We start from the raw sequence: 22,973 nt of genomic DNA, 5'->3' as shown, positions 1-22,973 counted from the left end.
GACAAAGTGCCACGGAAGCAAAGCGAGTTATGATTCATGGGTGGGCAGAGCTACCTTAAAGAACAGAGTAAAGGAGGTGTCATAGGAAGCTAAAAGTATTGTGTGGTAGGATATACAATGGTAGGTGATGCCAGATGCTTAAAAAAGATCAGTTTATTTTACATGGTAAAGTTCAGATGCTTAGCACCAGTCTATAGAAACATTAGTTTGTATGCCTGGAAAAACAAAAGAAAACATTCAAACATCCTCCTCCTGCCCTGCACATACATAAATATGGAGGAGGAAGTGGTTCACAGAACATTTAAACTATTAATATTTCAGTTAGAGAAAGGTGATTGGAGTTAAGTGCGGAGTTGAGCAGTGTTAGCCTGGGTTGTGTCAAAGCTTTCAGACATCTGGAATTCCGGGCTGTGAACTCTGGGCTCCTCAGCAAGAGAAAGTCCCTCTCTAGCAGAGGACTCCCCTGCACCTCTCAAAGCATGCAGCCACCCTGAAAAACCAAACCCTGTCCTGATCTCTCCTTTAAAGGTTGCTTATAATCCATTAATAAAATGGATACTCAGCATCCTGCTCTGCAAAAGCCAGCCTGCATAATTAAAACACAGTAATATGCATATGCAACTATTTTGGAAGAGATTACAGGGCTGTGAGCTAGTCCTGGACTAACTGAACAGACCTGACAGCTTCTGCTGCCAAGAGGAGGCAGCGTCCCACTCCCCACCTCCGCTGCTCCGGCTCTCCTGTTCCTTTGACCTTCGTTAGTAAGCTGAGTTAACCTGGGGGAATATTAACCCAGTTTAAAAAAAAAGAACAAAAAGCTTTTACCACATTAGAGATTTGAAAGGCCAACCCTTTAGTGAGCCAGATACCAGCCTGAAGCAAGGGAGGGAAGAACTGGAGAAAAGAGAGCAGGAATGCACATTTCACTGACCAGCTCAGCCTTCTCTGAGAAGAAAAGGTGTTAACAAGGGTAATCAACCAGCTGCCAGCTTATGTGCAGATCTTCAAGTCTGTAACTAAGCAGAGCACCATTCATTTTAAGGGAGCTGCACTGGGTCCCCCCATGGCACGTCTGGTATTGTTTTGTAGGGCACAGAGCAACGTGGGTCCTCATCCTCAGTAAGAGTTTAAAGCTTCTCTGGCAGAGGAGCACACTGCTCTTCAGCACAGCACCCTTGTTACCTGTTACCATGTCCTTTGCCCAGTTCTGTTTATAACACCTAAATTGCTGTAATACCTTAGAAGTTGCTATATATAGACAACATCAACTTACAGAGGAATAATCAGCCTATATATTTTACATCTCCCTTTCTCCTCATCTGTAGCCATTGTACGAGACATTTGGACAAATCCAAAGCAAGATCTGGGATATTTTTAAGCTCAAAGGAAATACCTTTAGAAATATAAACTGTTAGATATCCTAATAACTGAGCTCTGTCTTGAGAGAGGAACTAGGCATCATCAGTACAGGAGTACATAGACTTCCAAAGAAAAAAATATGTGAATTAATTTCCAAAATAAAAAAAGGTTCAGATTCTCCTGTAGAGTGGAATAGATCTTGAGGGATATCTCCTTGATGGTCATGTGGTCACCTCTCCTTGTGGCCATGACGCCAAGCGATGATTTTCAGGGCCATTTCCCTCTGTCTTGGTAAGGAAACTTAACAGGGAAACCTTACAACCAGGTACCCTGCTTCAAACCTAAAATATCTCTAAGCTCAGAAGGCCACTGACAGAGTTGCTGTATATTAAAGACAGGCACATGCCACACTGGCGGACACTTTAGCGAACCACAGAAGGTGACAATGCAGTGCATTTTGGTTGTGACTTGGGATGATCTTACATTTTACTTCCGGTGAAATTTGAGGTCCAGTTCCTGCAACTGAATCCACAGTAGAAAATTACTGAATCTCACTGATTCTTTTTGGGAGAGCAATAGCCCTACAAAAAGGTACAGCTGAAAAGACCAAGCTGAAGTTTCAAGATGTTTCAGCCAACGCTCCTTATGGTTTTGTACTAATGGGTCTGAAGATACCCAGTTCTCTTTGAATAAATACATAGGGCTGGAAAAATACTGAAGGTATGATCTTGGCTTCTTGATGTAATTCCTTGATATGCATTTGAAAATATAACCAAACCCCAAACACCTACCATGCCAAACTTGTGTACTTTGCCTTATCTGTAGTCTCGGTACAGAGATGTTAAGTACAGCATGCAGCAATATTGTATGTAGCTAATTTGGAGCTATTATTAAAAGTGAGTGGAATTTCTTCAAAAACCTGTGCACCTTTCCAGTTGTACTCTGAAGTTTTGGGATATAAGTGGGTTTTTTTGCAGTGGAGCTCAGCTTTGGCAGAGAAAAACTTCACTTATGTGTAGATCTGCTTTACAGGAGAGTTACCACAAGTCACTAGAGCGTTATAAGTAAAGTGACAATTGAGATTGCAGTATTTTTTCAGAGTGCCCTTCTATTAAATGGCTCTAAAAGGCAAAAGAAAAAGGAAGTTATTTTCCCGGCCTGGGTATTTTATGAGCAATCTTTATCAGCTCCTGACCTGCCCTGTTCAGGGAAGCGTTGTGGCTTCTTATTTGCATACAACACCCTCAAACTCAAGAGTAATAATTAAAGACTGATGTTTAAGTTCAAAAAAAGGCACGGGCCCCTCACCACAGCACGTTTAGGCTAGAGCAGCAAAAACAAAACCTGGGACGGGTCCGCCCGGAGAAGTCGCGACACGCCGGCCCCCGGGGGGGCCTTACACCGGGAGGCACCGCCACCGCCGCGCCCCTCAAGCTGCCGCGGCCCGGGGGCCTGCGGACCCTTCCCGGGGCTCCCTCCGCTTCCCTCCGGCTTATTTGTTTTGCAAACGTCCGTGGGAGGAGGAGGGAGAGCGCTGGGGGAAGGGGGAGGTGCGGTGCGGTCCGGTTGGGGGCGACCTGCCGGCCCCCGCCGGGCAGGAAGGGCTGCCCGTACCCCTGGCCTGCAGCAGTGCCGCGCAGCAGCCGCCCCCTGAGGGCTGCTGGGCGCCCTCCCCGCACCCGGGCCAGACCCGCGGCGACTCCCTGGGGCCGCTGGGTGAGCGGGACGGGTTGTGGGCAGCGCCCTCCTCCCCGGCGGCGGCTGGAGGAAGGGGCCGGGCAAGGCATCCACCTGGCAGCACCTGCCCCTTCCCCGCCGCTCCCCCCGCAGGATAACTCCTCCCCGGCCGCAGCGGCTGCTCCCGGCTCGGTCCGCCGCGTTCCGTCCCAGCTCCGCTCCGCTCCGCTCTGACGGGGGCAGCCCCAGGTAAGCGCGGCGCTCCCCGCGGTCCCTTCGCCCCGCAGGGGCTCTTCGCTGAGGCGGGAGCAGCCGCCTCCGGGGCCGGGCGGCTCCAGCGGGCCGGGGGGCGCCGCTGTCCCGGGAGGGGCCGTCCCGGCCGCTCCGAGTTGCGCCTGCGGGTTTTGGCCTTTAATTAAGGAACTTCGGCTTTGCTTTGGGGATGAGGGTGTGGGGGGACCCGGGCAGCATCTGAGAATCCCCGTTCCGCGGGGGCAGGGCCCCTCTGGGGTGGGGGTCGGCACGGTGCCTGGGGCTGGGGGCATCGGCGTCTTCCGAGAGCGAGAAGAGGAGGCGCCGGCTGATAAAATCGAGGGGACGCGTAATCCGCCCCCCTCAGCGGTGTTTCGGCTTTACCCGGATGCCCCCATTCCACAGCCGGTTTCTCTACTGGTAGGGTAGCCCGAAAAAGTTGCGCGTCCCCGCGGAGCGGTGGGTAAGCAAGACGGGAGCTGAACTAGCGCAGAGAAGGTGAATGGGTGTTGTGAAGTGAATAACACGATCCGACGAGGTACCGGAGGCAAGGTGTGGAGCGCTCCACGCACGCCAACGCCGTCCCACCTAGTACTGCTGGAGGTGGAGGTGGAGGTTGTGCATCTCTTGCTGTTGCGATGAAGGGAGATGTGACGCTGTGAGATCAGGCAGCTTTTTCAAGACCACGGAGCGAGTAGTCACTGACACGGAGAATAAAGTAGAACAGCGTCTAGTTCTGGGGCGTCTTCGATGTGTATTAATGTGTGTGTTAATGTTCTGGTTTCTTGCAAAAGTACTAATTTCTGGCTACAGTTGTCACAACTTCTCAAGTAATTTTGGAAGAGTAACTTTGTTGATAGAGTGCTTCTCCACAGGAGCTGTATCATTGAAACTTGCAGGCCAAAGCTTTGAATGCTGAAATCAACCCCACTTCGCACATCCCCTCAGGTAGCTTTATCGATGATCATAGCTTAGCTGGACCTCGAACTTCCCCTTAGGTTTCTCAGTGGGTGGGTGTCACTGAATTTAAGGACTGTTCTCACATCGTGCCCTTGTCCTAAGTATCCCTGTTTGCCCTGCGTAAAGTGATACTAATGCCTTTAGCTCTTTAGAAAGGGCCAAAGGAAGCAGTTTCACCTCTGAAGGATGATTTTCATCACTAAGGCAGTGTTGGCAGGGGCAAAGAGATGGACGTTGTGTGTGTGGCGTAGATCAGTGAAACTGGGAAATGATTGCAGTTGTGGCTGTTACCTATAGGTATCAATGCAAAAGTAAAGCCAAAAGACAGATGGACTAAGTTAACAGTTGATGTCAAAGTAGTACTTAGTATGTCCTTTTCCAGTTTCCTTTCACTCTTAAACTTTTAAAAATTACACTGGTACATAGGAAAGTCACCCTAGAGCAAATATATCATGGTAGCCCAGCCTTGAAATGGAAATAAGTTGAAATGGTGTTCTAGGGTCTTGATGGAATAACAAATCGAAACAGTATTCTAAGATGCTGGTCAAAGTATTACTTTTGGAGTTGCTGCTCCGGGACATATGGGCTCTTCCTCCTGTGTGTGCAATCTGTGTCAGTCAAGGGTCAGTCCATGCTGAGCAGTTCCAGTACTGTGATGGTAGCTCAGCTGCGTCCATGCTACTACATCAGTAATTCTCCCACGTCTTTGATGTGTGGATCCCTAAACCTCTCTCTGCCAGTGCAAGCCTCCCCATAGAGTGAATTCAAACCTCCTGCCAGCAGGCTTGCTTTTCTTTCTTATCTGCCGTAGACCCCTTGGAAATGGTTTATAGCTCCTCAGGGTCTGTAGTTCACAGGTCGAAAGCAGCTGACCTGGACAAATATCTAAATAAGTCTGATTTGTTAAAATTTCTAGGTTTTATTTTTCTGTGAGAGGGTACCTACTAGTACCATGTTCATACAATATTCATATGCAACTGGAATATGGTGAACAGGTACTCTTGAGAGCTTTTTTCCTTGCCAGAATCAGCCAGAGATACCCAGTGCTGCTGACAGAGACTTGAACTTTACTGCCAGGAGGTGAGGTTATTTGCTCCTGCCATGGAAGGAGAAAGGCAGAGGCAGGACCAGGATGTAGCGTAGGGGAGGAAAGCATCCAAATGCCTGGCTGGCTGTTGCTGCATCCTCTAGCAACGCTGTGATCTGTGTGCATGGGGTGGTGGGTGCTGTGGGCAATAGCTGCCTCTGCAGTTGTTGCCTGACCAACAAGTCCATCTCCTACCACACCAGAAAATCTGGTTCTTCTGGGCTATTGGACCTTTCTGTATGAAAGAATGTAAAAAATGGCTTTTTTTTTTTGTAGGGTCTTTTGCCACTCATCATCCACTTTGCCAGACAACAGCTTTTCAGCCTGCTTTCCTAAGAAAGGCAGGTGACATACTTGTGATGGGCTGAGTTTCATGGTAACATTTGTTTTCAGAGAAGACAAATAGATGATTATTCATTGTATGACTACAGCATCCTACAACTGTTTAAGATGAGACTGCTACACTCAGAGCTTTTTAATGCCTTTTTTTTTTTGCACATGGAAGTAGTATTAATCTTGGTTTGCCGGCCTTGTGAATGCTGCTGTGGACTTTGAGTTGCTGGTAGTGCTTAACAAGAGGCACTGTTTTTTGACACCTGTTGATAAGTAGTTCTACAGTTTAATGATATTCTAGGAGCTAATCCAGAACAACTTCAGAGCTATTTCTTAGGAGAGCTAAGAATTTGAGGTTCTCTTTGTGGCAACATTTCATATAAATATTTACGTAGTCTCGTATAGTTTTCTGCAAGGTACGTGATGTTACGGCATAGGCACACTGAGTAGAGCTTACCCCTGTTGAAAGGGGTTAGCTGAAAGGTCAGAACATTGGAATAACCTGATTTTGATGATTTTAAGACAGTCACTTGCTTGTTGATTTGTCTTTGGACCCCTTCCAGAAGGTAAATTTTACTCTGTGGAGTAATTACATTCACTTCTTTAAATCATTGCGATAAAGATATTCGGTACTATTTCCTGAAGAAGTATCAAGGAAATCTTGATAATGAAATTAGATGAAAGTTCTTATCTAGTTTCTTCCCTTTTAAAATGAATTTTCTTTTTTTTTAACACTTTATTTGTAGGTCATGATATTTTTTAGTGCTGCTTGGTAAACAGGAATCTTGGCCGTGTTTCTTTTCTCTTGTCCAGGTAGCAGAGGAAGAAATAACCCAGTGTGTTAAAAGGTCATCTAAGTGAAACTAGAATAACCTCTTTGCTCATTTTTTCTCTTTTTTAATTTCCCCTCCTTTTCCTCCCCACCTTGGTATCATGGTTATATTGTGTTTAAGGTTACGCTACCCAAACATTTAGGTTGTCATAAAATGGTTGGGAATAAAAAAATGAAAGCATGCTTCCTTTATGGCGTCATCAACAAAAGCCATAATTTGTTGGCTTGCTCTTTTACACGGTTGAGCTTTGCACTGAAATTACTCCTTTGCTATCTTAATGAGTTTTGCCATTTTGTTCATTTGCATGTACTGCATTTCTTTATCTGGATAAAGGGAACTGCTGATTTTTTGGATGTGACACTGTGTTAGTGTTGGTCAGTGTTCACGTAGGGTGTCTGGATGCTTTTATGCTTCCTCCTTTTAGAAGCTGAACTTGACTTTATGTATTTGGCTTTTACCTGTCTATCCTCTCCCTTCTTCCTTGTTTGTGTGTGGTTCCTTTTACATAGGTCTAACTGTGAAGAACATAGTCTGATGTTTTTGGTGGTTGTTTTTTTTTCAATTGTTGATACCTATCACAGAGTTTAGCAAACAGCTGATGATGTTTCTATTTCAGGAAATAACACAAAATATGTATTGAAATAATACGTAAATGCAGAAAGTATATTGTCGCCAGTATAACTCTGGCTTCGTTGGCCAAGTTGAATTCACAACGTTGTATTGGGATATCTGAAGGTAACTATTCCAGCCTATTAACTTATGTGTCTAGGCATGGAAACAACATACAGCGATCTCTAAATAAAAGCTTGTGGAAACTAATACAGCTAGTCGTACTTGTGGAACGCCACGCCTCCAAGACATGGTACTGCTCTTAATAATTGCATCATGGTGTGTGATAAGGAAGTACTGTTATTATTTCTTGCATGGAGATCTAGGGTAAAAACCAGCAAGTCTGGTTTCATTAACAAAATCATGGTTAAATCTTTAGGGTTTCTTTGCCTTTTGTTCTTTCTGTTGTCTTTTGGGGATGCTGGCTCCTGGCTAGCAAAGGGCACACGCAATCTCAAGGAGCCATGACCTGATACTGCTGTAAGGAGGTAAAAGTGAAGGCGTATCTTCACTCAGCAGTAGTGAGGTGAGGGGCTTAGGAGGATGTGGTGGTGAGGACCACTTAGAGCTAGGCAGCATGACTCTGTGCTCGGTGCTTTTCCTGTCCAAGGGAAAGAGTGGCTGTCACTGTGGTAGGGAGGAGGATAAGCTTTTGGAGGTCCAGTAGTCTAGGAAGTCCATATTCAGTTAAGTAGTATGTTATCAAAGGAAGTAGAGACCAACTCTACTGCAACTTTTGCTTAAATATAAAGAATTTATTTGCAGAAATCCATAGAAAAACTAAAAAAGCTGTTGGATTAAATTTGTTTTGGATGCATGTAATATTTTCAATGGTAGTTGTTGTTTGTTTGTTTTGATTCTGACAACTTTTATTGGAAAAAATGATGTATTTAATTTTAATGATCCATGACAGAACTTTAATTATAACACTCCTAAGGCATGTGTGAGAAGAAGCTAAGATATTTCAAGTAATACCTGTGAGCTGTGAGGCAGTACATTTCACTGAGTTCATCAGTATACTATGTCAGTGATGGCTATATGTTTTATACTCTTATTACTGCCTGTAATTAGAAACAGTAGCATTATTTCTTTACTTTGAGTTGGGAAACAAAAGCACACTTGATTTTGGACTTTCTGTGTTGCTGGAAGTCCAAATGCTGGTTCTGTTCCACATTGGAGTAAACTGAAATTTTTGAAATTCAAGGGCTTGACTGCATATGAGTGATGGGTCCCTTTCATTACTTGGGTATACTTTTTCCAAAGCCAGAAGGTGTTAGCAAACTGACCTGCAAGGCTCTGGCTCCGTGGGCCCTATCTCTTGTTCCTTCAAGCCCAATGCAGGGGGTGAGCTCCATCCCTGTTTCCTTGCTTGGGGAACACCGTACACTTCAATTCCAGCAGCTCACTTTAAAGGACTCTTGAGGTTTGTTTCTTCAGATGTACCCAGTAAAGTGCCATTACAGCTTGGCAGACATCAGGAGGAATGCCTGGCAGTGGGAGGGGGAAGGATAGTTGTGCGTTCCCACCAAAGTCTTCTGCACCAGAGTGGGTTTATGATACTCTTATGTGGGATCTATTTAAATCTGTCTAATGTGTGAGGTCAGTTAGAGGCTAAAGTATTGGACTGAGATAAGATGACCAGTCTCTTCTAGCTCTATGGTTGTTGGGATGGGGAGTGTTTGACAGGTCAGTTTGTTTCTCCATGACCCAGCTTCCTTATCTCTGAAGTTGTTGCAGTACCCTTGGTGTATTTGTAAAACACTTTAAAGTCTGTCAGTGATGCGTGGATAAGAAAACTAGATTATATCATTACTGGATGCCACCCATCGATTTTTGCCTTAAACGTTTGCAGACTAATGGCGGCCCAGTGGTTTTGGCTTAATCTGTTTTTAATACACTGGCAAATGTGTATGGGTAATACCATGGAAATCTGTATATACCTATGACTTCCCCATGTTTTGTGGTGTGGTAATGGAAAAACTATTATTAATCAGAAGCTGGATGGAAAATAGATTAAAAAGTACTAAATTGGGAGTGGTGGCTGAAAGCCAGTTAAGCAACAGAGATCTTTTTTTCCTCAGTTCATTAAAAACAAACACACAAACAAAAAGAATGAGGAAGACTATCATACACCAATTTGCAAAGCCTTTCAAATTGTAATGTAAAAAATATTTGGGTTTTTCTTTTCTTGTAGTACCTGTTGGCTTACCTCAGAATTACCTAGTGTATTCTTCCATCCGCTATCACTAAACTTCCTAATCCTTTTTTTCCCCTCCTTTTCAGAGAACAAGGAACAAAAATACTTTCCTGTGAGTTGTTACTTGTCCTCTAAGTCTGGGCAGAATGGCGCTTCCCAACTCTGCTGTGAAGAGCTGAGTAAGAATGGATGCGACATAAAGCAGAAGTCCTGAAGCCTTAGTCACCAATCTGATGGACTTATTGTAAGTAGGAGAAAGACTTGTTTTTCCCCTGTCTGCCACGCAAATAAGAGTTCAACAGTGCATTATTATTTACTTTTTCTTTTGCTAGGGCTAACAGGCAAACACCAAAATCAGCCTTCCTAAACTGTCACCAAGTATTGTCACGCTCAAGGTGCCAAGCTGCTGTTGAAATCTGCTTCAGAGACATTTGTAGTTCAGTTTTCGGTGAGGTGACACCTAGGTACAGGTTCTAAAAGATAAACCTTATACTTCAGGCTGAATTATACTGTTTCTTAATGCAACTACTTTTTATAGTCACGGCTTTCAACAGGGATCGTGCCAATGTGTCTGTGTGCAGAGTACTGCTCTGGAAGCTGGAGAAAATTATTTCTCAGTGCATGACGGAGGCACTTCCTAGATTTTTTTTCATGTGGAGTAACATTGTGAGAGGACTAAATGGATTAAATTATTTATTAAAATAATTGTTTGTGGAGGTGTACAACTGCCTATGTTAGAATTGCGGCAGCAAACATTTTATGTTTCTTGTGCCTTTGCTAATCTTTGGTTTTACTTAATGTTAATGTTTAACTTTAAAATAAACTACTATATGCTTGAAACACTGGATGTAGCTCCTCTCCTTTACGCTATTTGAAAACTTTTCATATTGGTGTGGCATGTTGTTTCCCTGCCATGCTTCTTTCCCTGTTTTTGGTGTGGTGGATATAACACACAACCAAGAAAACAACTGTTTGCAACACAGTAGAGTGAAAAAGATGTGGCTTGTGGGGCTCCTAGCCACGGCATTATCAAATGAGTTAGCTGAATTTGTATTTCCTGATGCTTTGTTCACGTTCTCGTTTCTATCTCATAAACCTCAGAGTGACACATGAGTAAGTGTTGAGAGAGGCCCGAGGACCTGAACTTGGTACTGACACCGTGTGGGTTGTTGCCAGGATATTCTTTTAACTCTCATTCTGTCAGCGAGAGTGAGCACTAACTTAATCTTCTCGGTTTGTGTGGCGCTCGTGTTAATGAATAGTTGCCACTGTATAATCCTCAAGGTTGTATTGAGAGGCTACTGAGATCTGATTTCATGCTGCACCTTAATTTGTACCCTCTCTTGAAATACTTCCGTATTTTTTTTTTTTCCTTCCAGATTTGGCGTTTTTCCAAAGGAAAAATCGACAAGAGGCGGACAAAGCTTCTGGTTGTGATTGTTCTCTTTTTTCTTTCTTTTTTTTTTTTTTTTTTAATATAGGTTCATGCTTTACTTCCAAACACTTGAATTGATTTGGTACTGCTGACAAAGGAACGATGACCTCTACTGTAGTAAGTAAACAAAACAGACAAAATATTCCTCTCTGATGATTTTTTTTTTTTAAAAGGGGTTTTATTTCTTTATGAGTAACAGCCTATTGAGTGATGTACTGGTTAACAAGTCTTTTAAAATGTGGATATAAGTATTTGTTGCATTTTCTTTTCTGAAAAAAGGGAAAAAGGTACCATAAGGCAGGTGTAAGAGGCTTGAATTAACTAGCATTTCAAGTGCTCAGATATTCCTGTGAGAGATTTTATGCTTTTAAAGCTTATTTTGGAGGGATAGATTGGAATGACTTCTAACTAGTTCTTAAAGCTCTTCCAGGATAAATATTCCACAACCTGTTGTAGGCCAGTAAATTTCAGAAATAGCTTGGATATACCTGGTGTTGCCAGAAGACAAAATGGAACAGAAGAGCATTTATCCTAGACCGGGACAACTGAATAGATAAAGGCTGTTACTTGTCAGTGTTTCTTTCGATGATGGTACCGCCTAAAACCGTCCTTGCTGCTTCTTTCTACCTTGTCAGATGTTTCAGCACAATAGTTTGCGTGGCCAGCTGGAGGGCTGGGCTCAAGAATCCTTCTTAGATTGAATTACTTTGGATCAGAAAACAGATCTCTTCATACACCTTCCAGCCTCACTCTCTGTTATTTTTGTTATTCAAAGTGCGCAGTATTGGGCATGTACTGTAAATCTCTCCATGTCAGTTGGAGCCACTAGTATGTGTATGCATGCATGGTGAATTTCTGCACTGGCAGAATTACTTCGTAGTAATTACTTCTGAATGTAAATGGCGTCTGAAACTTACTTTGTCTTAATTGCAGTCTTGCCTCTTATTTTTCATTTTTCTCCTGTTTCCTTCCCCTCAACATTATCATTTAGGGTCCATCGCCATACTATGAAAATTCTGGCTTTCAGCCAGAAAACATCTATTCTACCAGGCAACCAGAAGGTGCTAACCCGTGTCCACCGTACTTCTCAACAAATGCTCTGTCAGTGCCAAGCTATGACCCAAGGATTGCTACCTATCAGTCAAGTACGCCAGTAGCACGTTCATCCGGGAGAACATGTGCACCAAGTAAGTTTTGTCAGGATTTCTTCCGATTTTAGATAGTAAGATAACAAATAAAAGGGATCTTCCCTTCCAAAACCTCTATTGAAGGAGCTTCCTCCCTGTGGATGAAGTAGTAGTATCTGGCTTGGATGTTGGTGTAACTGTACAGGAGTCTGGCCAATTTGGAGGAAGGGTGGTGAAACGGAGAAAAATCTGTCTGGCAAAAAATGTCTGGTTTTAATGTTAAAGAAATATAGATAGTGCTGGTGGCTGGAAATTACCCTCTTTGGAACATAATTTCTCTTTTTTCTCCTTGCTTTCATTTCAGGTGTAAAGAAAACCATAATCATTATATCATCCATTTTACTAGTCGCTTGTTGTGCAATTGCTGCTTTCTTCATCTGGTATTTTGGTAAGGTTTTGGGGTTTTTTTGTTTTGAAAGAAAAGATGTATTAAACTTTTAAAATTAGAAATATACATTCTTATCTTCCATTTTATGCTGAATTAAGGACAGGAAAGTCTTTGTTAACCTATCCTGACAGATGCTTCCTAATGGCTTAGTTTTGCTTGTGTGTTGTTTTGGTTTTTTCTCTTTTTTTTCTTTTTAATGAACTGCTGTCACTTTCCCTTCATCAAGTAAATATGTTTGATGCTAAGTGATGTCATCGGCTTTTCGACTGTTCTGGAGCGGCTTATTCAGGTGGCTTCTCTGGAAAGCTCCAGTCTATCTGGCAAAAACTGGTGCAGTACAACTGTACAGTGCTGTAGCTGTTAGTAAAGAGTAGTCTGACCTCTTGCAAGGGTTTTTGCATTGGGGGATAGCTGGCACGCGACTGACTGTGTGTGGACAACGTGTTCTGCAGTGCATTTCATTAGGGAAGTCACTGCTGTGCATCCTCTCTGAAATGGAACTCTGTTCCAAATTTGAACTTAACTTAATTTCAGGTGAAGGAAGGAGACTGAAGTAAATTTATATACCTTAATTGCAAGGGTGTAAACGGTCAAGGTGCATTTTATTTTGGTAAAATGTGACCTCTATTGTTGCAGAAGTAATTCATGTTTGTTTGTTTTGGTGACGCTTTTGCTCTGAAAGTGTATTAAAGTTGTGTAAGCCCAGCCCATCTCACCACTGTGAGCCATAACACAGATACGTTTGCCTTAGAAGTCATCCCCAACCAAGATGATTGAGCTCTGAAGCTAGGCTAGAGCAATTCTGTTCAGCTTAGGTGAAGTTTGTCTTGTGCTATCTTAATTTTCCTTTGAATGAAAGCCACTTTTCAAAGGAAATTAACAAAACAATATCTGCTGTGTTTTTGGGAGCCTCTCTGTTCTGTGCAGGGAAGGAAAGGAAGAGAGAAGGGAGTTCATTTAAAACTAGGAGGATGACACTTTGTGTTCTTAGGGTTTTTTTTACTCACTTTGATTTATACAGGGTGAATGTAGTCTTGTTTTAAATGGCAGAGAAAGCAAAAGGATGTAATTGGAGTAATTGCTTTCTTCCTCCTTTTCTGTTTATAAGTGTTATGTTTTGTCAGTGTAAAGCTGACTCCTTTTCAATAACTTAATGGTGCTTGCTTATTCAGGGAAAGCAGCGGACAAAATCCAATCAGCTGCATCAGTGGCTTAATCTGACAAGAGCAATACATCTTCTGTTGTGTCAGGCTAGGTCTCCTCCCATCTCTGAGTTTAAGAGCTCTTTCTGATGCTTTGCTCTATCAAAGTGGAATACTCCTTAAAATGCAAGTTGGCAGTAGTTGCCTGAGGCTAAGCTGATGTCGCTGTGTTGCTTTCTTCCCACAGTAGAGAATCGTTGTTTCGGCTCCTTAATAGAGTGTGGATCTTCAGGAGCGTGCATATCGCCCTCGCAGTGGTGTGATGGAGTAAGCCACTGCCCCAATGGGGAGGATGAAACCCGGTGTGGTGAGTGCCAGCAGTCAAGGCGGGGGACCTTCAGCCAACTGCAAGAGGTTTTGGGCAAATTGCCTTGTCCAAAGCTTGCCTAAGTTATAGCTTTAAAATGGTTTAGGATGTTTTGAGTGCTTTGAAGCCTATATCCAGCTATTCGGTCTGTTTCTAATCTGATAGAAAAGCTGAAACAAAATGACTGACTCAGGGATTTCAGCTGACCTAACTTTGAATCAGTTATTAAAATATTACCTTTTAATTTGAATGGGGTTTGTGCAAAACTGAATGTAACGTTGCTTGTGGAATGAACAGTTGTCATTGACTTCTTAGTAGAACTTCAGGTGATAACATAGATCTGGTGGTCTTTTAATCAGATTTGTCTTTTTCCACATATTTCACATTCTTTTTTCTCCCAATACTTATTTTCAACTATTTCATAACTCCTTTGTGCAAGAAAGCCTGATCTGATCAGTGCTTCTAGCTGAGAAGATGCCAAGGGAAGATTTAGTGCAGAGCTGATGGTGGAAGGTGGAAACATCATCGATTTGTCCATTCCAAAAATGTGGCATCTTTGTTTCTAACACCTGTGTTGTGCCAGTGCTACTCTGGAAAACTCCTGCTGTGCTCTTATTCTCTCTTTGGGAACTTTTATTCTGCACATTCCTCATGCAGTGTTAGCATTTACTGGCATATGCTCTAAAACTGTTCCTCTCCATTTGGTTGAATAATAGGTTTTTGGAGAAGCTTGTTCAATCTGTTCTTTTGCTTGAACCATTTTATATTAAATTCTTCTGCAAATAGATACGTAATGGGGCGTGGAATGTCAGAAGTAATTGCTCCTTACTACATTCTTGCTCTACAAGCACTTGTCTGAAGAAATTTGGTACATTAAGATATAGTAATTCAAAATAGTAGAATAGTTTATATTTTATTTATACACAATATATGATGTATTAAGGAACATACAGTTACGTAGATAAAAGATAAGAAAAGATTGGCTGTTGCAATTTTCCTCAGTGGTAGAATGTGAAAGACAATTTTGAGCATAAAAGCTGAAATGAAAAGATGAACACTATCTTGCATTTTAAAATGGTGATACTTTTAAATTGTCTTACACAAAAGAATTAAGTCATTGTGATATTTCTGTCTACTTGATATCTACTCAGAATTTGAGTAGAAGGCATCATTAAATTAACACCAGTTTGTACATACAAGAAAATATTGTGAGTAACAATACCTTTAAGTAGAGAATGAGCAGTAATATAGCGTGTGGTTCCTTGGTTCCTTTTTTTTTTTTTTTTGCCTTCTTCCTTTTCTGGCAGTTAGACTTTTCGGACCAAACTTTATGCTGGAAGTTTATTCACCTATCAGCAAATCCTGGTATCCTGTTTGTCAAGATGGCTGGAATGACGATTATGGGAAGACTGCATGTAAAGACATGGGCTACAGTGTGTAAGTCTAACGTTCGTCAGACTTTGCACGTACACGGTAAGGCTAAAATTTCCCTCTTGCCGTTTTTAAGAATGCGTACCTGAAACAGCAAGCAATTGGTGCTCGTGTGGACATCACCATTAACGTTCACGGCCCAGAGCACTGCCCACATTCTCCCTGCAGAACACAGTAGCCTAAATTCTGCGGTTGAAGTACTTGATGTTGCCTCTCTTTGATGCAGTTGGCAAATGCTGTCTTCTCCCGTGCATGGAGTAACCGAGTGAATTTATTGCCTGGGCAGGCAGAACTTGCATGTGTCCACGCTGCATTGTGGCGCTCGGAATTATGGTCTCTGAGCCAGCAGTGACCCCAGTAGTTCCAGCTCCAGCAAGACAGCCCAGCAGCAACTACACAGAGCTGGTCCTCATCTAGAAAGCCTGGCAGAACTGGCATTTAATTAAAAAAAAAAAAAACACTCATATCTTTAGTGTTGTTCATGTCAGAAGCTCTAGCTTGGCACAGTTTATTGCTTGTCTGAAAACTGAAACTACTGGTTTCATAATAGACTTTCTGTTTTGCAGAGATACGTATTACTACAGTCAAGGAGTAGCAACTGAAGTTGGCTTTAAAAACTACATGAAGCTGAACACAAGTGCTGGGAATATAGACTTGTACAAAAAGCTGTATAGCAGGTATCTTTGTTTAATACAAACTTTTTCTTTTATCAGGGGTCTTTTTATCTGTTGTGAGATGTGTAGCTTCTGCCCATAGCATAATGCAAGCACATCTTTTGATGGGGATTGTTAGAGGGAAAGAGATTTTGATTTTAATGTCATCGCAGCAACTGCTCTCCCTTCTGTTTAAAAACACAGCTGTCACTTTTCCATCCTTCCTCTCCTTTTATAAAAGAGAAGATGTCCTATCCCGTTGGCTCCATGCTGTCTAGAAGGTTGCCATGTCAAAGGTACTTTTCTAAGGCTCTTTGACCATCAACAGGAGTTTCTGTATGGTGACAACAGCTACCAGCTGTAACACATTCACAGGAGCTGGTACAACTCTTTTTTTCAGTCACACAAACACACAGCATGCAAAATGGATCTTTCACTGTGGAAAGTAATTTTTTTTTTTTTTTTTTATTCTCATTAAACAATTCTGAATTGTCTAGTTTCTAAACTGGCAGACTGCTGTACCTGCAAAGTTCCCATGGCTCCCTTGTTTAGGTTCTTCTACAACTACTTCAAAATCAGCTCCACTTTTTTCTCATGCTATTCTTCATCTTGCTCCTCAGTAGGCTTACAAACCTTCTGTACTGGTGGCTGCAGTCTTCCACGTGACAATTTTCGTGAATGCAAGAAATGGTGGAGGCCAGACAGGTGCTGGTAGGGCAGCTGGAGAGAGTGAAGAAAGGAGGGAACCCTCAGCAGGAAGAGGAGGGTGAAGGCAGGGCACGTAGCTGGGAAGGGTGGGCAGCAGCTTGAGGGCGAACTTTGCCCACCATTTGCTCTACTGTGTGCCTCAAATCCTGTTTGTTTTTTTTTTCTCTGTTTCTATTGCAGTGATTCCTGTGCATCAGGAAACGTAGTTTCTCTGCGCTGCATAGGTAGGTGACTGTGTTTCTCAAACATCTGCTACTTCATGCTTTGAAGTGCTCTGGGTGGGAAATCCTTTTGAATCTGCATAAATAATTGCCATCTTTTGATGGGCGGATGATTTAACCATGGTTCCCAAGTTTCAAACGGTGCAGTTTAAGGAGCAGGGTGGGAGAGGAGAGGAGGAGGATGTTGGATCCCCAGTTGCTCTTGTCTTTGCTGCCAGTTACTTTAAATGACTTGCCTGCAGTGAAGCCCTGTAGCCCTCACCTGGCAGCTGTGGTGGGACGTCTGTGGCGCATCTGCTCTCCAACACGCGGCCATCGGGTAGGCAGTGCGCTCCTGACGGTGATGGCTGTCGCGAGGCGACTCCTGGCAGTTGTCTGTTTTGTTGCACAATGCAAAGGCGTGTGTCTGTGTGGCTTGCCAGAGGTGCTCGAATCCCATACTCAAAGGTGTAATGAACCACTGGTTTATGGTTTGTGATAAACCAGCAGCAGCTACCAAATACTCATCTTGATGTTTGCGATGCGAAGGTGGCCCAGTCTATGGGAGACTTGGGATCTCGGTGTCCAGGGCAGGGGCCTGAGCTGTGGCACATCGAACGACCGCAGCACGGAGGTCGGACATGGTCCGCGCGCCCCTCTGCTAACGAAGCCCGAGCTGTAGGAGCCACCTTCCAGGCCAGCTCGCTCTTTAACTAACACTTCTGTGTGTGTAACTGACTCCTTAGAGTGCGGCACGTCCGCTAAAAGCGTGAACATTATGAGCAGAATCGTGGGCGGCAGCGGGGCGGTGCCGGGGCAGTGGCCATGGCAGGTCAGCCTCCACGTGCAGGGCATCCACGTCTGCGGGGGCTCCATCATCACCCGCCAGTGGATAGTGACGGCGGCACACTGCGTGGAAGGGTGAGTTTCGCCCACGTGGGCGCCAGAGCGACTGGCTCACTCGTTCATCTCTCAAATGGTGATTTTTCTTGCTTCAGGCTGAAATGCACAAATTTACTTAAGTCTCTTGACTTTCTACTTTAAAACTGAATTAAATACTGTTCCCCCTACCACCTCGAATGGAAGTGCTAGGTACAGTATTCTGGCTATGTAGCAGTATGGTTTTCAAGTATTAAGGGAAAATTTGTTCTGGAGGAAGCCAGGTCATCTGTCTGCTTTCTACAGGAAGAAAATCTTACTTTACTTGTTAAAGGTGGAAATTAAGTTGGACAGTGGTGGTGGGCACAGATATGCACCCAACTTAAGAGGTAAATTCAATGCATCAAACTTATGCCAGACAGTACAATGGGATCATGAAGATCTTGAATTACATTTTGAGAAAAAACAAAAAATAAATCCCAAACCTTCAGGTATCACACAACTGTAGAAATTATAAATTTAAAGATGCCTGTACCATTTATTTCCTCGTAACTTCATGCCACAGGGCAGTAAAGCCCAAGTCAGTATTAAGTGTAGATTTATACCTATCCAAGGAACACTTTATGTAGGCATCGACAAGAAAAATAGCTGGTACTTTGTCCATTTTTAACCTATGAAGGAAGGACAGTTGAGGATGTCGTGGTACCTTGTGTTTAGTGGCAGAATATGTTTAGAAGGTGGCTGCTTCTGTTGGAGGGGAAAACCCACTAAGCAAAAACATTTTAATTGTTGGTTTGCTCGGTCACAGTCTGAGGCTAAGCTAAGGAAAAATAACTTTGTCCTTAACCTTGAGAAAGGAATGCAAATGTTTATTTTTATGTGATGATCTTATCTCTCCTTTGTTTTCTGATTTGAGCTCTGTAGTATGCAAAAGCTTTAGGAATGGCAACCAAACTGTAGCTGGTACAAAACTGGTTTTCAGTCTTTTTTTTTTTTGTGTGTCTTTTTTTTGGAAGGGGAACAACTTGTAAGTGCTACTGCCTTGGCAATTCTCATGGAGAGAGTTTTAACACTTGTGGGAAGTTTTCTATTGAGCATTTGTAAACTGTGCTGGAGCACAAGAGACTACTTAAATTACATCTAGCGAACATGCTTAACATTTTAAAAAAGCCCACTAAAACCAACCAAACAAAAAAAAAAACCCTGGCATTTTCAAGATAGTGAAATTCCTTCACTAGATCATTTTTTTTACTAATTCTGCCTACTGCTGCCCTTGCGTGCTTTGGTTAGTACATGTGAATGATACCACTGACATGTGAGACCTCAGAAATAACTGCTTGATCCCTCAGCTGTGGAAATCAATAGACTTCAGTGTTACAGTCTCAGACTATAATTTGCTGTGCTGAGTGACTAAGGGGATACTTAACCCATTTCAAAGATTTTTTGGGATAAATTTATAAATTAGAGTCAAGCTTTCCCAAAGTTAGATGTCTTGCAATTTGTTTACCTTGTTATTCAGAAGTGGTAATCAAATGCATGTGCGTTCTTGATCACACATGCATTTGACTACCATTTCTGAAGACAGTTTTTTGAAGGTGATAATTGTTGACTCATTACGAGAGAAGCAAACCTTCTAAACTTTCTTTTTTCTGTAGACGATTTTCTGATCCATACAGCTGGAGGGTTTATGCTGGGATTCTGAACCAGAATGAGATGCTTTTACGAAATGGGTACAGAGTGCAACAGATAATTTCCCATCCGGATTATGATGCAGATTCTAAAGACAATGATGTTGCCCTTATGAAGTTAGAGACACCGCTGAGTTTTACTGGTATGTATTCTGCCCTTCTTAAGGCAAAAATCCAATGGCAATAAGCACATTTTTTAAAACTTCCAAACTTCATCAAGAAATCCTTCTAGATACTTAAGGAAAGAACACAAAATGTGAGTAGAGACACCTTAGAGACAGGGTAGAGGTAGAGATAAAGAGTACACCCTCTGATTTTCTAAGTAGGATTTATTTAAAACTAGCATATGGTAAGGGAGTTTGGGCTTATCTCAATAATGTACATTTACTTCAGAATGCTGTATGGTGCTTAAGTATTGCCACTCCTGTATGTGCAGACTCAGGATGTAGTGGTGGAGCAACTAACTAAACCCTAAACCAAGTTATGTCAGATAACAATTGGAAAAAAACCCCAACCCAAACCTAAGTGTTACAAGCAGTTCCTTTCTTAAAAGTAGATGTAGATTGTTTTGTAAGCAGACGGTAAAAACTAGCAGACAAAGCATTATTTAAACTTGAAGTGCTTTATGTGTACAGGTCCTTTCTATTCCAGTGCATCAGCTTAAAGCTACTAGAAGTAATCTGGAGGGGCTTTTCTGCCGCTGAGAGCAGGGAGGTTGTCTGGTTTTGTGTTTCGTACTTGTATACAGGCATTGAATCCTGCTTGCATTGTGATTATTAATGCAGAGGGGCAGTTGGAAGTTTTTTTCTTCTTTGCCCTCCTTCACTGATCAGAAGAGCTGGTCTTAATTGTTCTAGTTAGCCTAATGAATAGAGCTAGAACCGTTAACTGTGCTTGTTCCTCACTCTGTGGTCAAGACTAGCCATCTGGGAAAGGGCAGCTGCTAAGCTTTCTCCTGCTGCCTGTATTGCACAGTATTGCTTATCTGCAAGGAAGGTATAATACAGCGAAAATACATGGTGTGTATGTATTTAAGTGGTGATCATGCTGAGATATTTCATATGCATTTATTTTGTGTTATGTCTGGGCATCTGGGATTACAGATGTTACTGTGTTTGTTTTGTAGGTACTGTACGGCCAGTTTGTCTGCCCAATCCAGGAATGATGTTCCAGCCTAATCAGCAGTGCTGGATATCTGGATGGGGAGCAGAGTACCAAGGAGGTAAGAGAGGCTCTTGAATATTTTGGTCTTCTGCAAAACTGATCCTCTTCAATTTTCAAATAACCGTTACATGGGCTGATTGGGCAGTTTGAGCCATATCTGTTGATATGCTATTTTTTCACCCATTTTACAGCCCCTAATATATAACAGGGCATTCTGTCTCAAAGCAAGTTGTAATGTGTTGAATTCAGCAGACTGCAAAGTAGCCTCTAATCAGTACTGGGGGCCAGAAATATTCACAGAGGAGACAATTCTGTCCTGCAGCTAGCAGGGCCATTTCAGTGCCCATATACCCATGTCCTGTACCAAGGGTAGCCGCATGCCAAGACAGTCCTCTGTGGACATGGGAATGGGCAGGAGCCTGTCCTTTCCACCCCCTCAAGGTAAAAGATGATGATGCAAGAAAATTTTTGTAAGAAGTGAGAAGGAAAGGGAGGGAAGGGTTTTTTTCAGTATGAGAAGGTACTGAGTGGGGAGGGGGGTGTCGGGGAAGCTGAACCCTGAGTATGGGAATTGCTGACTGCTTGTGCTGGACCATGAAATCATGGGGAGGTCCTCTTCGCCTCTTGCAGACTTCGTGTGCTTTTAATAGCCCTGTAGATGACACTGTTGATTTGGGGCTGGAGTAGGCAGGAAGGTGCCATGTTCTCTTGCTTTACAGTCCACTGACAGCAATGCAGGGTAACTCACTGACCTCTTGGAAGGGAATTTTAATGTCACAGTTGTCTCTGTGCGATGGACCGTACATCTTAAGTGTCCATCCTGATGTTTCTATAAGTTTATTTCATCTTGAACAGTGCTAGCTGCTGGGATTTGTGCTAGCAACATATGATGCTTGTTCTAATTTTGTCTTTGTATGTGTGGTTTTGTGTACGTTTCAATTTTAGGTAAAACATCAAATAACTTGAATTATGTTATGGTGCCCTTAATAGAACAGTCCAGGTGTAATTCTATCTATATCTATAATGGCATGATTTTGCCTACAATGATCTGTGCCGGATATCTAGGAGGAGGATTTGATTCCTGTCAGGTAATTATTCCTAATTAACACCTATAATGATCTGATTATTTTTATCATCTTAGTAGTAGGGTTTTTTTAAATCATCTATTAATTACAAACAGATCTTATGTGCAAAAAAAATTGTAAAAATTAAATGAGTAATATTTCAGTTGGGCTTCTAGTTCCTGTTGTGGTGCATCACTTTAAAAGGCAGAGCTTTTATTTCATCTTCTGAATGGCTGTCAGTGCTGAGTTGTCGCTAAATACCCAAAGAGGGTGAGGCAGTTCTTTTTAATGCTTGGAGGATGTTTTGTTATCTGGTACTTGAAAGTGAACAAATGCTCTTCATAATCATGGCGATACCCTAGCGTAATGCTTGTGAACAAGAAAGTCAAAAGTACAAAAAGGACATAAAACTATTGGAGAGTGTCCAAAGGAGGGCAACAAAGATGGTGAAGGGTCTAGAGGGGAAGACATATGAGGAGAGGCTGAAGTCCCTTGGTTTGTTCAGCCTAGAGAAGAGGAGACTGAGGGGAGACCTCATCATGGCCTACAGCTTCCTCTCGAGGGGGAGCGAGGGGGCAGGTGCTGATCTCCTCCCTCTGGTGACCAGCGGTAGAACCCAAGGGAATGGCATGAAGCTGTGTCGGGGGAGGTTTAGGTTGGATATCAGGAGAAGGTGGTCATGTACTGGAACAGGCTCCCCAGGGAAGCGGTCACAGCACCGAGCTTGACTGAGTTCAAGAAGTGTCTGGATAACGCTCTCAGTCATATGCTCTGATTCGGCCGGTCCTGTGTGGAGCCAGGAGTTGGACTCGATGATCCTTGTGGGTCCCTTCCAACTCAGGATATCCTATGATTCTAATGATGTCTATCTCATTTAGTGCTTTAGGCAAACAATTTTCAATCCTATTGCAAGCAGTCATCATTTAATACTGTAATTGCCATCGCATGTTGTTTTAGTGACTGCCTTAAAATGGTGGTTAGCTTTTTTGAAACCTAACCTGTATTCCTGAAGTGAAATGGGTTGTGTCTTTCCTGGTGGTCAGGTTGCTAATAATATGCTTGTCTCTTGTGCAGGGTGACAGTGGAGGTCCTCTAGTAACTAACAAAAGCTCTGTGTGGTGGCTGGTTGGAGATACCAGCTGGGGAACTGGCTGTGCTAGTCCCAATAGACCTGGAGTGTATGGGAATATGACCGTGTTTACAGACTGGATTTATAAAAATATGCAGGTAAAACACTTGGGGGTGTTTTAATAATTTTAAATGTCCCAAATCCTGAAACTTGATTTTATTTACAAAAATAAATAAATGTGGCTTCTCTGATAATGAAGCCATTCTGTCTAGAAGTGTCCAAGTAATTGAT

The 22,973-nt window shown here is 42.7% G+C and overlaps 1 protein-coding gene across 1 annotated transcript in view; it reads left to right on the top strand.

Moving 5' to 3' along the window:
- Nucleotides 1-2,626: 2,626 nt before the first annotated feature.
- TMPRSS2 (transmembrane serine protease 2) overlaps nucleotides 2,627-22,973 on the top strand; it is a 30,877-nt gene continuing 10,530 nt past the window's right edge. The window contains exons 1-14 of the mRNA XM_075772413.1: nucleotides 2,627-3,285; nucleotides 9,394-9,551; nucleotides 10,789-10,859; nucleotides 11,734-11,929; nucleotides 12,234-12,317; nucleotides 13,707-13,826; nucleotides 15,134-15,263; nucleotides 15,824-15,934; nucleotides 16,799-16,842; nucleotides 17,565-17,739; nucleotides 19,353-19,528; nucleotides 20,512-20,607; nucleotides 21,495-21,637; nucleotides 22,688-22,840. Of these exons, the coding sequence (XP_075628528.1) occupies nucleotides 10,845-10,859; nucleotides 11,734-11,929; nucleotides 12,234-12,317; nucleotides 13,707-13,826; nucleotides 15,134-15,263; nucleotides 15,824-15,934; nucleotides 16,799-16,842; nucleotides 17,565-17,739; nucleotides 19,353-19,528; nucleotides 20,512-20,607; nucleotides 21,495-21,637; nucleotides 22,688-22,840 (1,443 nt within the window). The 5' untranslated portion in view covers nucleotides 2,627-3,285; nucleotides 9,394-9,551; nucleotides 10,789-10,844. The remainder of the gene's footprint in view (nucleotides 3,286-9,393; nucleotides 9,552-10,788; nucleotides 10,860-11,733; nucleotides 11,930-12,233; nucleotides 12,318-13,706; nucleotides 13,827-15,133; nucleotides 15,264-15,823; nucleotides 15,935-16,798; nucleotides 16,843-17,564; nucleotides 17,740-19,352; nucleotides 19,529-20,511; nucleotides 20,608-21,494; nucleotides 21,638-22,687; nucleotides 22,841-22,973) is intronic.

Source organism: Balearica regulorum, chromosome 1 (genome assembly GCF_011004875.1).
Source record: "Balearica regulorum gibbericeps isolate bBalReg1 chromosome 1, bBalReg1.pri, whole genome shotgun sequence".
Classification (NCBI taxonomy): domain Eukaryota; kingdom Metazoa; phylum Chordata; class Aves; order Gruiformes; family Gruidae; genus Balearica; species Balearica regulorum.
This window is presented reverse-complemented; position numbering and strand designations above follow the sequence as displayed.